The following is a 16,278-nucleotide window of genomic DNA, read 5'->3' as shown; positions in this document are numbered from 1 at the left end:
ACTCCTGTACACTCAGACAACATTTACGATAAATTAACAGGATATTCTTTAAGTTGGTTCTTTCTCAGGAGAAAACAAATCAGGAAATCCCCAAGCCTAGAAGGAGTCTCCCATCCTGCAAAACCAAAAGACCATCATCTGACCTCAGTCCTCATAAAGATCAATAATTAATGTTTGGAGTTGAGTGATGTCCCGTCCTGCTTCCAATGTTTTACCATCATTGTGGACTTAAATAATAAATCCATCAATAGACAGAATGACTACAGACTATGTACTCTGTTGTTTGGGGTCATCAAGTATTGTGATAGACCAGTTTTAGTCTACCTAGCAAACATCCCAGCACAGGTTAGCCCAAAAGGGAACTGGAGAATGCATTACATCCTGGATTTATGTAATGATCCTGCTTATAGATCATTACATAAATGATCATAATATAAACTATTAGTTTACATTACAACTCCAGAAGTCATGTCTTCCAAACTTTTTATACACAGGCTAAAAAAAACAAACAAACAAAAAAAAACCCAGAAAAGTATCTCTTTTGGTATCTTAATGGACATCTACTGTCCTGGGGAATAAAGTATTGCAAGAGGGTCTGAGAAGTATCAGTTTTGACATGTTTGTTAGCACTGGTGCTCCACAGGGATTTGTCCCGTCTCCACTGTCATTCTACCCCAAGTACCAATGACTGGAGCTCTGGGAATGTACATGTCAAACGACTCGACTCATCCGTCATGTCTTCAGCTCTATCTTGATGACAAGTGAGTCATCAGTGAAGTTCATTGGCCAAATGCAGTGAACTTCAGACAGGAAATGTAATTAGCCCACAACCCAGAGTAGCTGGTTTACTATTGCAACAGGAAAACATTGTTTGTTTGTTTCAATGTCTGGTCAGGGGCAGCAATAAACCCAAGATGCAGTTTGACTTCTGCATATTCCATTGTACATTATAGAAGAATGTGTGTAAAGAGGCCAGAAATCAACAAACTTTCTCTATAAAGGAAATAAATATTTTTTTATTAGTATGTCACTGGATAGTTTTTGGATGATATTTATTCTCAACAGCTTGCTGGTCATTTTGGGCCATCAGCAATTTCTACCTTGCCGTTTTGATTTTTTTGTGCATATTTTTACAATCAAGGATTTAAAGAAAATTTTAATCTGTCCGTGCCTAATATTAGCAAATGTGGTCATCTGAATCTAATATTTACTAAAAGGAAAGCAATGAGTTAGTTTAGTTGAATCAGAGATTATAATCTGTTCTATGTTATACAAGTCAACTAGCCCAAAATTGGGGATCAGAGTAGAATTTGTAATATCAGTGCTAACCGATATTACATTACATTTAAGTATCTTTATGATTACTCCATGATATCAATTATATATCCATAAACACCAAATTAAAGAAACTGTTACAAGAATTGATTATCAAATGACTATTTGTGTATATGAAAGAAGATTGGTGAAGATGAAAATCAACCTTGAACCCAAAGTGGCTGGTGAGAAAATATTATTTACCACCTGTAAAAGCACCGAGTTTATAGTTTTGCAGCGGCTTATGCAACTCAGGCCGATACAGTCAGAACGTGAAGCTGAGCACACATAAAAGAACGGAGACATGACAATCGAACTTTTGAAGGGAGCCATCAATACGGCTCCTCCTGATAAACATCCACCAGCCCTGTGTCAACTCTGGAGACAAAGTTTCTGGTTCCATTCATTTCTCAGTGCCTGTTGTAACATTCACTCCACCTTCAAAAGGCCCAGCAGAGCTTGGACTTTTTGCTGTAAGTGAGGAGACCCAGCCGACTCCAGGAGTTGCTTAGTGGTTCTCTACATTGCACTCATTGAATCTGTTCTGTCACATCCATCACAGACTGCAGCCAAAGAAAGGACAGGAATACATTTTAGAATTTTAACACAAAGAACTGCAAAGGAAACCCATGGGGCACCTTGCTATTTTCTCTCAAGAAGCAGGAAGCAAGTCAGGAAAATGCTTGGCAACACATAAACAGAATTCGCAACTTGAACTTTTCTTGCTCATGCCAAAGAGCCTTGAGTATAAAAAAAGAAACAAAGATGCAACTTCTTAGTCCTCATTTTCAACAACACTGCCTGCCATCAGTTGCCATGTCTGACACAACCAAACACTGATGCACCTCAACAAACACCTGATTCTGAGAGGAAAGATTTAAGAATGAGTGGAAACTGGGAGAACGGGAGAGTTATTAGGTACAATCTTACCCTTGCAGTGCTTTCTCTCCAAACCAGTCACCTTTTCCTAGGCTGTGGAGGTACACAGGCTCTCCGTTGGGCAAGTCTTCCCTGGTCACATTAACCTGCCAAAAGAGGGACATAATAGGAGGAGAGTAACAGGTAAGCAGGGTGTAGCATGAAGAAGGTGAGGAAGATCTAGAGACTGAAAGATGTCTTGCAACTAAAGGAAGATAGGAAACATTTGATTAAAATAACAGCAACAACATAAGTTAATAGCAATTGCTTTGTTGGGTTGATCACACTGAAAAACACTAACTTGTCTCTAAAAATATTTCGTCACAGCTAGGTATTTATCTTTATGGTGCAGGAGATAAGAGGCATTGCTAACTTCTTCATCAGCTCGATGGCACATATGTAATTACACTCTGCATTGAACCAAAGACTTACAAACTACAGGATTGGCACTTGAGTACATTTTCAGGGGATGGAGATGATTGTTTTGCCTAATGAAGGCTCTCGTCTTCATCCATTAGGTGTAGCGACATAAATCCAGCAACAGCGTGTTGGAATGCAGCGAGCGGCTGACTGACAGCCTAATTACTCGTGATCGTGTATAATCCTGTCGTCACAGAGAAAAAGCAAAGAGAGAAAGTAGGAAGTGAAAAGTGTACACCAAAGAAGTTGTACTGCATCTGTTTCAGATCAGAAGGTGGTGCAGGAAGGTTTGGTTCACAAGAAAGTTCTTGGGAATCTGTCACCTTGCGAGTGGATCCTTGGTTACCAACATATTTTCAGTACTACGGTTTGTCCTTTGGACAACTTGTGTGTAATTTTTCAAAGCCATATTAACAATAAAACCCAATGGCTTAATAACTTTATAGTCCAATATGTGATTAAGCAGTGTTATTATGTAACAGCGGTGACATTTCATTTAAACTTGCATTGATTCTGCAGCAGTGGCATGTAAATGCTGGGCATATGTCAGCTCAGAATTGACTCTACAAAATCTTTCATTTTTCAAATTTTGGCTGGAGACCACACGCTGGAGCATTATTTACCTGAGACAGAGTATCGTGTTTCCTATTTCACCATCGAAATGCAAGGCAGACAGATAATGTTCTAATAGGGGCAACAATGTATCCACAAGCTAATGGGCTGATTAGTAAGCTCATAGTGTGCTCTGTACCAGTAAGGACTGGACTTTTTAAAGTATTGCCCTATGTGTACTGCTCGTTTGTTGAAGTGTGAACAGTATGTGAAAACTCACTGCATGACGGATTGAGACATTTGTTTACGAGGACAAGATGGAGTGATGCAGGCCAAATGTTTGTTAATGTTGGCGCACCCTCTTGTTATGCTGTATTTCAGGTTTATGTCCAGGTTGTTGGGCTCCACAAGCAGAATATTTATTTTCACAGACAGACCGTGCTTTAAGCTCGGTGAGGCTTTGATTAAACACGTGGAACCACTGAAGGCTTTTTTGTAATTATAATGTTCTTTTTGTTTTTCTCTTTTGCTTCGGATCTATATGTAAGTTGGTGTTGGCCAATTTATATTTAAATTCAATTTATTTTTTGCTGCTATAAATGTTATGGACAGAGGAATGGATGAATGGACACATTTTTCTTTCCTGGTGTATCTATGAAGTCAACGGCTCAAAACAGTCCTGTGTAGCTCTAAATTTTCATTGGAGATTTATCTTACGTTTTCAGACATTTCTTCTTGAAATCTAATTCTAATGGCAAGTTTGCTTCTTGATGGTGACATCAGGCCAGATGGATTTGCTGGTTAGTTTCTGATTGCCATTAGACAATTTTTATTTTTGCATCTTTCTTTGAAACTCAGAAATAAATTTTGTTTTTAATTATCTTCAGTGACTGGTTCCTGGAAAGAGAATCAAATCACCACAGTTGAGCTGGCGAAAGGTGCAAAACAGACCTGAGTGGCGGTAAAAACACGGTAAACAGATTCCAATGCAAGCGGGTGGAAAAGCTGTTGAAGATGAGCATGACCCACCCAGTCACAAAATAAAGAGGAAGACCAGTAGGCAAGTTGAAAGCCCTCCCGCAGAACTGAGTCCAGTGTGAAAGCCAGTGTTGATTACTGAAAGGGGAAATCAAAGTGACTCCTTTCCCCTTTCCAAACACTCCCATCACTGCTGCAAAGGGATGATGAAAGAGGCAGCACTTTTCCCTATCCGCCAATCTGAAGATGACTGATGATAGCAAACTTCCATCCAAAAATACCACGCCTTCACTTCAAAGATTGGCATCTGTTGCTGCGTTTTATATGCCTGGATGCCCTGACTTGTGATGAGGACTGTCTTGAGGGTACGGTCTGGTGTGACTGTCCTCACCTTTCCCTTGCTGATAATGAAGAAGGTGTCTCCTCTGGCCCCCTGTCTGATGATGTACTCTCCTTCTTCATAATGCGTCTGTCAGGGAAGAAGACAAAAAGGTGACAAACATAAAAAAGAAGCGCTACTGAAAGACAGGAGTAGGCTATTAATACATACATACATCAGCATTGTTTTTCATGCCTAAAATAAGGTAAACAGAAAAAAAAACTATCAAAACTATTGCATCTAATATGGATGGGAACTTACTGGTTCAAACCAAGAGTGAAATAAATAAAATAATTTCATCTAGGTCTCAATTTTCTACATCCTTGGTATTTCTGCACATACTGGAAACTATCTTGTTACAAACTGGGTTTTGAAATGTTCGTCATTTCAAAACCCACATAGAAGATGAAGGGGAAAAACATCATATGTGTGAGAAAACAGTCCCCAGCTTGATAAAAATCTTCAAAATGTCTACAGAATTCCTGTAGGAAAAACCCAGAAGTCAAAGCTGAACAAAATAAAGCAGATCAGATTGAAGCAGAAAAGTCAATAATAACCAAATAATCTCCAATCTAAAAAAATACATAAATTCACCAGTAGTTTAGACTTTGTTAATATTTAAATTATTCTTGAATTAGTAAGCAAGTAAGTAATAGAGAGGGTTCAAGCAAACCTTTCCCATCTGAAATGTGAAAAATAAGCATTTTTAGCGTAACGTAATGAAACTTTCTGCTTTACACTCTATCCTGTTTCACTTTAGTCAAGGTCAGTTCAAGCTCCATGCAATGTTTGGCTGGTAAAATAAAATAAAAATAAAAATAAAAAATGAGCCAGTGGTGTTGCCATAAAACAGAGTTTCTCAATTCCAGCGGTCAGGGACCAATGCGCTACATGTTTCAGGGGTTTCCCTTCTGCCATGCACCTGACTTGAATAAGTGGGTGATTAACAGGCTTCTGCACAACTTGACGGCATGCAGAGAAAGTCATGCAATCAATTCAATCAAGTGGTCTGGAACAGTGACACATTTAAAATATGCAGGTCAGCGGTCCCTGAGGACAAGAGTTAAGAAACGCTGCCACTGGGATAAGTTACGGTGCTGAAGTTATCAAACAGCTATTACATACAAACTACTGCATAAAATATATACATATGTGTGTTGCAAATTAAATATATTCTTGGCATTACAATAAACCTGTGTATATTGACATTTACTTTTTAGGCACAGATGCTCTTTCCTAGCAACAAATACACTTAGTGCTAACATTTTGAAGCATTACATGGTGATATACTGTAAAGTGTGATAATAGATCCTTAAAAAAATCTTTTTCTCTTTTAACTAAAATACAGTTTATCTGTCAGTCAAACTAAAAGCATCTGGGATGGAAAGAATTTATTGTAATTCATGATTTTGTGATTTCAATCTTGTATTTTGGTAAGCAACTAACTTCTGAGAGTTGCAGTACTGTTAGTAATGCAACTTTCCCAATTAGCTTTAATTAGCTTTCTCAATAAGTAATTAGTTATTCAGTAGTGAAAGATTTTCACACTTACATTTAAGTGTTGGTTGAAATAACCTCCAGCACTAGGTAGTATACACATTTTCTAAAGGCTCTGCTGCTTGAGGGTAAAGTGATGAAGGCAAGTTGTGACACTTTTAATAAAACATGAAAAACATTTTTGCAGCATTTAAGCAACTCAATTTAAAGTTTTACTTGATCCTTGCACACTGAGAGCATAAGCAGTCACAGAAACACTTTCCTGAGGTTGACTACCTGACATGTCTCAGTTTTTGTTTTACTGAAATATTTCACAACTTGTGAAATATCCTGGGACTGTTGCTGATAAACTGCTGAGATCAATAGCTCCTGTTAGACCAATCTACCTCACACTGTTATGTGCATTTGTGAAAACACATGATGTTTATTTTAGCCCCGACAAATAGTTTCCTCCAAAGCAAGGGAAACAGTCTGATTCATTTTACTAATCAAAACGCATTTGTGGACTAATCAAAACTAGATGAATGACTAAACAGATGTTTATAGCCTCACTTTAGTAGCACCATTTGACTTATTGTCTCAAATTAAGAGAACGCCTTTGATCATACAAAATAAAAATTAATGGTAATTTGTCTAACGCAGAGAAATCCCAAAGCACTTCAAACAAAAAAATTGGGTCAATTAGTATACTTCATAGATTTTTAATTACTTATTAATAGAAAAGCATCTGGAGACTTATTATTTAATTTAAGAAATACTATTTCTTAAATTGATATTTGGACACAACAAAAAACAAGTAATTGTAACGTAAAAGCATGCTGATCTCCACTAAGTTCTGCAGTATTGATGCCATAATTCATGCAAAAGGAGGCCCAAGTATTGAATTACCACAACTTTCAGAAGTCTGATGTTTTTGTTTAAAATCTATTATGTAATATTGTAAATTTCTGAGACTCAGAATTTTGTTTACTAAACATTTTAACCTTTAGAACGATTTCACTTTAAATATTTTATACTTTGTTTATAATTTAATAAGAGGCTTTTTTTTTTGCAAGCACTTTCAACAATTTAATTGCCTCAGTGTAAGTACTAATACTAATTTGTAAATGTAGAAGTGTTTGTGTTTCCTCTCCAAAAGCATTTCTGGAAAAAAATATCAAGCAAATCAGACTAAAAGAAGCTGGCAAATAGAATATGTGTTCACATTTGTGACAAAAGGGAGAGCATTCTTGTCAACTAGTCTTTCTTTGGGTTTTTATTTCAGGCAGGAATTATTCACTATTCATTAGTATTTGAAACAAATAAGATCAAATCATCTTAAAAGCAAGTTGATGTTATTTTTCATTACAGTGTTTTTACATAGGACAAACATAAAATATCTCAATCTGCATTTGAATTGCATTATCATATGATGCAAAGTCTTTCTTAATTTTCATGAAATCTATGATTGATGCATACATTAAGCTAATCTCTCCATCAGTGTGAAGTAATGGGAAAGCAGCAGTGAAAGCGACCGATGATGCTTTCCTCAGACCTCACACTTCAGTAAGAAAAGGAAAAAAAAGTCATTATAATAGGATTTAAATCATAACGAATGCCAAAGTGCACCACTGAATGAAACACAAAAATTGACTCATCTTGCAAAGCTTGGTTGAAAGTGGAATGCCATCTGTCTGCAATATAATTAATTATTGAACAGATTAAAGTCCACCACCTAGTTGGTCTGCAAATTAGTTCAACATCACCACAGCCACTAAGCAACAATTGTACTGTCTTCCATTAAACAAACTTAATAATCCCTAAACCGCTTTCAACAAGTAAACATGATCAGAAATTAGATTTTATTCTCTAAATAAAACAAAGGCGTGAAGTAAAATCTGCTGAGGTAAATGTATGACTTGTGGGTTTTAAGATAGATGGATCGACTCCGTACCTCTTCAAGGACATCAGCGAGCTTGCTAAGAATGTCTTCCTGTAGGTCATGAAACGTGGGGACACTGCAGAAGACAAGAAAGGACATGTTTTTAACAGGATAGTGTAAAATTCAAATGTTTTGTCATGTACATTAACCCGCTAATCCACTTAGAAAGTTGCAGTTAAAGTAAATAAGTTTAATCATCTGAACTCCAGGGCCATTGTTTTACATAATGACCTGTGATGCCCTCAAAGAAGGACCTAGGAAGATCCTTCACACTCCTCACTCTCACACTCATCAAAGATTTTAAGAGAAAATGTCAGATCACTCACTCAACTGCAAGGAAAATATAATTTACAGAAACAAATATTTTAAACAACTCACACAGTATTTAAGGCTCGCTGTCCTAGCAACTCTGGCCTGAGGTCATACTGTGTAAAGTAAGAGGTCTCTAAGACCTCAATTTTGTAATTCTTTTTGCACTCCCAGGTAACTGTGGTAACTGATGATGCAAAAGCACATAAATCTGCAGTCAAACAGAGAGTGGACAAATAAACCAGCAAGGGGGGTCTGCCAGGAAATATGCTTGCTCTGTCCAAAATGACCATTAGAGCAAAAGTGCAGTTCATCACTATTGGAGTTAGGTACAGTGTGCTTTGGACAGTGACAGACACAGCATTTCTAACAACAGAATTATACGGCACAGATTAATGACCACATTTTAACAAAACAGCATCACACCGGTAATGCTACTGCGTACAAGTGGTGATAAATTTGGAGGTGGCTCTGCCACTTTCCAGAGAGGGAAGCTTCCAGGTCTGATTTATTGTAACAACGCATAGCTCATTTTGAATGAGGGTATACAGACAGCGTAATGATTTTACCTTTGGACCATATCTACAAGAGAATGGCTCCAAAAGATAAATGTGGGTAGATAGAACCAAATCCAAATGAGGAAGAGCACTTAAATGAAAACTTTGCTTGAGAGATGGAGCACCATTTTTGATGACAGGGAGAGTTTCTGCAAGGTGCCTTCGTTTGCTAAAAAAAAGGAACAAAAGAACATAGAGTCTGAGACTTGGGGTGTATTTACAATGTAAACCCTTATTACAATAAATCATTGATATCAAAGTACAACTTTTTTCTATAGATTTTATATACAATCTGAAGCCACCCATGATTTGGTCCATGAAGCCAGAATTTCTATTAAAGCAGTTATGAGTATGAGTCTTTTGGCCCATGTAATTTAATTTTTATTTTATTATTATTATTTTGGAAGGGATATGAATTACTTAGCAACCCATCTTCAATCCAGTCTTTCCAGATGATTATTTTTAGAAAATCAGTTTAGTGTTTCTTAAGCAACTGACCTATGAGTCATTCAAGAACAAAAATAATTATCAAACTTAACTGATAAGCACTGTTTTGTCAACACACAACAGCTTCTCAGCTGGCAAATAATAATAATAAACCGTAACCTGTAGGGGAAAAAAATGCAAGTTGTGGAAAAAAAGATATTCATTGAAAACTTATGGACATGAAACCAATTTTAAAAGGACATGAATATTGTCAAATATCAAAATGAATAAATTAAAACAGAAGAAAAGACAACTTAAGACCTTGTGTGAAAGAGTAACTCATATACGCCCCCAAAAAAATCACTCTTAAAAGAACCGCTGAAGGTTGCAGCCCGTCATCTACGAATCCGTCCAATCGCCCAACCGTATTAGCAAGGTAATCCATAGAAAGCAGGAAGAGAGAAAAGAAATCTTTGTAGCTAGATTTCTGTCATACATGCATTATTATATTCTTAAAGTATGCTGGTGTTAATACTGCCAAACATACATGGCAAGATCTGCAGTTACAGCGTAATAAAATTAATATATCAGCACGAGGTTGTGATGTTTGTTCCGGTGCTTCCAGGCAGCTTATATGGGGGCAATCTGTCTGCTATTGAGCGAACCAAATAAAACAGAGCTAATGTTTATCAAGAGGGAAAGAAAATAAGCCATGTTGCTGAACAAAGCCTTATCTTCCCATATCATCTCTTCCTCTTAGTTTCTCCAGCTCCCTGTCACCCCCCACCCCCACCCACCCTGAGCTCATTTTCCATTTTTTATTACAGTAATCTTAGCCATCTTGTCTCGGCCTCCAGACCCTGGCCACTTTGCTGATCTACATGTCTCCAGTTCCTCCACAGAAACACTGGATTTACTAGAGAGGCCTTGAACAGAGGCGGCCCAACTCTACGTGAATTATACAGAGTTTGAAATGCTGGAGCTACGAAGCATGTCGACGCAAAAAAAACCCTTCTGTTGTACAACTCTGATCCAACAGCTTCATTTGGGGATGGGTAAGTAGCTGCACAGCACAGGCTTGTCTCTTCATATATATATATATATATATATATATATATATATATATATATATATATATATATATATATATATATATATATAAATTTTTTATTTTTTATTTTTCATTTATGCAATTGTTTTGTTTACGCTGACATTTCTAATTTCATAACTCAACTCATTGCGAGAGATTGCGATAAAGCATAAAATAGGATTTCCTCTGTGCCTCTAAACTAAGCAAATTATGCAGACTGTTCTCAAAGGCTTGTCTCTTCAAAGTGGGAGGGGAAAAGGTTGAGTGTTAGCCCACCAACTCTAAAACTTTCAGTAAAGAAAAAATGCGTTTTGTAAATTTGCGAGCGATTGTTCACTAAGTGTCACCCTTACCTTTCCTCTCACAATGCGTGAAAGTGATTTCAAAATATACGCTCGGAAGCGGCAAAAGCTCCTGACAAGTACACTCAGCTGCTGTGTTTGAAATCATGTGGGATCAATGGATCCAGAGTCTTCCTCCTCCACAACTTATAAGTGCAAATATGTAATTTTCACAGCAGTTAGAGGGCGGGTGTAGGCTCACAGCAACCAGTCCGCTTTTGTTGTTCGCTAAAACCTATAAGCTCTTTTATTAGATCTTCTTCCGAGGAGCGCAAAGGGAATATAATTATGAGCTTATTAACAAATGCTACCATTAATCTCTGATTTCCCCCAAGACACCCGTCTATAAACCAAGCATAGAGTAGATCTATTAAATATTTACTCATCTCTCAAACTCTTATGTAAGACCTGTGGGGAGAAGAGAGATGCCGTTCTGTACATCCTTATCCTATCTGAAAGAGGTTGTAATTGTTTTGAGATTTTTCAAGTCAAAAATGTGTTTTAATTTCTTTTTAAAAGAATCTTTGAATTCTTAGGTAAGCAATTACATTCTGTTTGTTCTACAAATATGAATGTTTTCCTGTTTTTATTTGATGGAGGGCTTTCTGTGCAGCTTGCTGCAGATAGTGAATTTCCAGGATGAAAAAAAGACATTTCTTTTCTGCAGGAGGTAAAAAAAAAAACAAACATGGGGTGGGATATTTTCACAGTGGTTAATGGAAAAAGCGTTTTGTATAGTAAATATTTTTTTTTTATATACCGTTTGCTCTTTGCAATCAGGTATATTGCAATTCTTAGCAAGCAACATTGTGTGTATTGACTGAGAATAAATTAATAAAACCACTTTATTTCAAGTAAATAATCATTTGAAGTACATGTGGTGTGCACTATGCGTGCATGAAAACATTACTTCCAGCAAACATAAGCAATTTCCATCTACTTCTTTGAATCAAGTTGCACTTGTTACCTTGCTGTAAGTATCACTTGAAAGGAAAAACCAAACAGCATATTGACAGTTTGGGGGTTTATTAACAGTGTAGCATTGTGAGCAACGGCAGAAATGAGACATTAGCTCATTTTAATATGTATTGTTCCCTTTCATTTGCCTTGGGTCAATAATTCACTTCAACAAATATGAGCAGTAGTGCATATAAATGATGTAAGTACATCATATAAGTCATAGTAATTAAGGGTTACGTGTAAAAGAAGAAAGGTAGCACACAATTTCCCTAATTAGCTTGAAAATCAAAACAAATTAAAGCCGAACAGAAAAAAGCAGGTATATAAGCGATTTATAACCTGATTGTGTGCCTCCTTCTGTCCTTTGATGCATATTTCTTTTATCTTATACTTCATGCTCCGGGAACCTTTTTAAATGATAATAAGCTCCTCTTTAGAAAAGTGGTTAGTGCTTTGTCGCTTCTTAACAGATAGGAACGCCGACGTTCTAGAAGAAAGACACAAGATATGCCTTTCAGATGGTCAAACGACGCCGTCTCTGTAGTTAGTCATCAGAGTTATTGCAAAGAAAGTCAAGAATTACAAATTGTTTGAGAAACAGTTCACACACACACACACACCCACCCACACACTACCCTGAATTCATTTTGTTAATTCATTCATTGAATTTCAGATCAAAGACCTATTCAGACCGTTTCCTGTCACCGTGAAACAATACGCAGCGGTGGCTCACCTTTTCAGAAACTCCATATACTCTGTGTGTTTAATGAGGCCCGTCCTCATCATGATCGTCTGAAAGCATTGCCGGTCGATGGCCCACAGCTTCACATTTGTCAAGGCTGGAAAGAAGACCACACACAGGTAAAGCCATGAAAGACAATTTCTGTTGTCTGGGAACCAGAATAACACAAAGGTACATACAGTTTATGCATATTGCATACTGTGGAAGAGCCTTATGCTTTGTGCGTTCACAAAGCAAACGGATATGCTGTGAACTTAAAACAGAAGAGAAATCAACGTTAGTAGTTTAACCCAAGACAACCAGAACTGCTCCTTGGAGGTGATAACCTTTACGTTCTGTTGCAGTGTGTAAAAAGAACGATCATCCATGTGTTTTATTTCGCCTTAGTTCTGGTCTGGAGCACAAAAAGAAAGTTCTGTATATATATATATATTTTTTTTTAATTCCCCTACCCAGCAGTTGGGAGTTAACTCGTATTACTGCACGGCTGGCTTGCCTCGAATAATGCTACAACATTTAAATTGGCTCAGGGTCATGATTTGACTGTGGAATATTAAATTTTTATTAGTTTAAGCCCCTGAGTTGGACAATTACTCTTTGTTCTAGGAACAATTATCAAAATGTGTGACATGACTGAAAGTCACTCTGATATTCTTCCTAAACATTTCAAAATTAATTATTCGCAAACTGACTGCTGTCTGTGCTGGCCCAAGGCAGTGGCAGCCCAGTACAACATGCAGGGCAAATTTTGGCTAAAGTGGTGCAGATTTTTTCTTATGTAAATTTTGAAACATCTTTGCAGCATTTTCAGACTAATCAGTGAGAGAAGCTGGTGTATTAAACACCCTTTATTTTCTTATTTTATTTTACAAGAAAGTAACAGTATTTTTCTACTGTTTTTTTTACAGTATTCAAACTGTTACTTTTTTTCAGTGCCAGCAGTGTGTGCTATTATCGACACCAGTTTTTTAACAACTAAAGAGATCTTGAGCTTTATACTTTGTTACTGAGCAGAACAAACAAATCATCTCATGATCAGGCCGAAGTAGTTAGAGCTGCATTTAGGGAATTGCTATTAATCATGTTACTTTAATTCAGAAATGACCAAACTTGATTTTTTGTTTGTTTTTGAGACTCAAATCACATTTTGCAAAGTGTGAAAGTATTTAAGTATGTACTTAAAGCCAGCTAGAAATCTCCATTTCTAAAACTCACTACAGATGTGTCCAAACGCTCAGTCCCACTTCTTCTCTTCTCTTTAGTTTATATATTAATGATTACCACAGTTGTAACCTTGTGTGTGTTTTCGAACACACAGTTTAATTTAATTTGCAGGCAATGACTTTTTTTTCCAACATGTCTTGTTGTTTTGAGTCTTTTACTGCATGGTTGGATAAGTCGGTTCTGATATTGAAACACTTAAAGCTGCATCAGTGTGCCGTTTCCTTGAAAGCTCAGTCTCTGCCTTACATGTAGCCACACATGAAATATTAAATAGAACCAAACTTCTAAAGAGTAGAAAAACCCGTCATAATCTTGTCCATTTGCCATCTTTCTATCTGTTCTTGATTCACTCAGGCACGGATTTTTAAAATTTCAGTTTTTGAGATTCTTTTCATGGCGTTAAGCCTCAACAGCTGTTTTATTTTCTTTCTTTTGACTCCTCTGTCATCATTTTTGATCAGAATATGTTTCACCTGAGCAGATCACTGGCGTAACGTGCTGCCTCTGTTGAAATCCAGGCCGCGTGGGGTTTCATCAAAGCAGTGGACCTCTAACCCACAGCTGAAAGTCTTTTTTTTTTTTTTTCCTTGAATTCAATTTCGTTTTAAATTAGACATTGACTTGTTGAGGTGGAACCTGAACAACAAAAAGTAAAAAAAAAAAATTATATTTATCTGGCTGATTTAATTGTAAAATTACTTCAGTGCTTCGTCTTATTGCTATCTGTTTCATATAAATTATCCACATTCATTTTTTTAAGCAGCATCTTCTGTGGGACAATAATGTTATTTCAGCTTCAGCGCCTCAATTGTGCATCTACTCAATAGTGGTTTAAAAAGTGAAATAAATCTATGACCTGATCCACCACAGGATACAGAAAACCCCAGGGGTGACAACTGGGCACAAGGACAAAAAAAACAAAAACTAGTTCAGATAGCAGACTATTTGTTATTTAGTTCGAGTGTTGCTGCACCCTACCTCATCCTCCAGGCGTGAAATTTCTCAGAAATTTAAAGATAAAAATTGCTTTCTTTCCTGATAACCTCTGGAGTTTATTGATTATAGAGGGATTATTTTTCTCTTGCTGGCTCAGGTATTGAAGTCGTCATGCACAAGATGGGGGAGCAGTGGTTTGTTTAAGTAATACTTCTAAAAAGAAAAAAAAAGAAGAAGAAAAGAATGTATTTGGATTTAAATAGGAAACAGCCATACCAAAGTCATAAGTAAGATTATTTTACATGGAGGGTTTCCTATTCATACATAATTTCTTTAAAAAGTTTGATTTTTTTTTTTTTTTTTTTATACGTGGATCAATGCTTGCATTTGTCTGATGACTGAGTTGAACTGGGAAAATCAAATGCAATTTACTGTCCAAACACATATCAGTAACTTTAATGTACGGAGAAAGTTATTTTACTTGAATAATGCGAACCAAAAAGTGAAAGTCATATCATACGGTATATGTTATGACTTTAGGTTAATATAAAGTCTCAAAATACAGGTCTCAAAAGCTACAGGAGAACACTTGAAATGTACTGTGTGTGTGCAATGAAGAGATGTTGTAGCTGAGTGTTACTTTCTCAGCTTAATTAATGAAAAACGTGACATTTTTATGAGATTCCAGTTATTCGAGATGCACCTGCCTTGTCTTTAAGGACACATTCCCTGCCTCATTCATGACTAGAATCTTGCTATAATTTGGCAGCACTTTATAATTAGGTCAAACCACAAGAGAAATGCCCTCATTACAGAAAATGACACTGCTGTCAGATAGATACTGTTTCCTGGAGAAGATATTCTAAAACACAAAAAGAGACAAATCTCAGAATTATGTAGAGATACAAGCACACAAATACACGTTTTACCTGTGAAATCGCACACATTGCTTCGAATCCTAAACATAGCGTCTAAATATATTTTCCACAATGCCCAATTTCTCCTTCCCCTTTTTCAAGCCTTCCAAGTGTGTTATTAGTGTCAGCCATAACTGGATCTGGTTACACCTTATCTAATCAAAAAGGTTATTTGGACTGTTGCGATGCGCAAAATGGGGACAAATTGCCCCAACTCGGAGCACAGACCCAACAAATCTTGTGTATAGAAATAGGTCCGAGGAGAGAAATGATTTGACCCAGAAGCAACGTGAGTGGGAGGTCAGACATTATTGGCAATTGTGTAGTGTTTGCAGTGAAGTATTTGGGAAGAAAGTGGGAGTGTAGAGCGCTGGGAAATAAGATATGTAGGGAGCTCGCAGCGCACAGCAGTGGGTAAACGTATTTTTTGAGGACTTGACTAAATTGCGGTGAGACTCGGGGAGCTAGTTAGCTTGTCCTGAAGGTACAGATACATATGAGTGCTCAAGGGTTACTTACTTACTTCACAGTTTGCGTCTGTGGATCTGTGCCAGCACAGCCTGAGCAGGACAAATATGAAGATGTGCATCAACAGCATTTATAAATATCCTAGGACATCCCCCATGTATGTGGTATACAGAGTATAAAGGACAATACATGAGTATCAAATGTGATTTCCTTTTGTTCGTTACCCTAATGTTCCCCTGAATACTCAGGAGGTTGAATATATGTTAAACATTGGAAATCATTTCATAATATTTTGGAATTCTTTATCATGCATAACTTTTTCGTCCGTG

General features: G+C 36.9%; 1 protein-coding gene across 2 annotated transcripts in view; it reads right to left on the bottom strand.

Moving 5' to 3' along the window:
• Positions 1 to 16,278, bottom strand: part of LOC106915466 (cGMP-dependent protein kinase 1) — a 95,219-nt gene that overhangs the window by 23,419 nt on the left and 55,522 nt on the right. For both annotated transcript variants that reach the window (XM_088013519.1, XM_088013518.1), the window contains exons 4-7: positions 12,396 to 12,501; positions 7,992 to 8,055; positions 4,574 to 4,651; positions 2,245 to 2,339 (exon numbers count right to left, since the gene is read on the bottom strand). In XM_088013519.1, the coding sequence (XP_087869645.1) occupies positions 2,245 to 2,339; positions 4,574 to 4,651; positions 7,992 to 8,055; positions 12,396 to 12,501 (343 nt within the window). The remainder of the gene's footprint in view (positions 1 to 2,244; positions 2,340 to 4,573; positions 4,652 to 7,991; positions 8,056 to 12,395; positions 12,502 to 16,278) is intronic.

Source organism: Poecilia mexicana, unplaced genomic scaffold (genome assembly GCF_051168715.1).
Source record: "Poecilia mexicana isolate PSO_F unplaced genomic scaffold, ASM5116871v1 scaffold_15, whole genome shotgun sequence".
Taxonomy (NCBI): Eukaryota; Metazoa; Chordata; class Actinopteri; order Cyprinodontiformes; family Poeciliidae; genus Poecilia; species Poecilia mexicana.
This window is presented reverse-complemented; position numbering and strand designations above follow the sequence as displayed.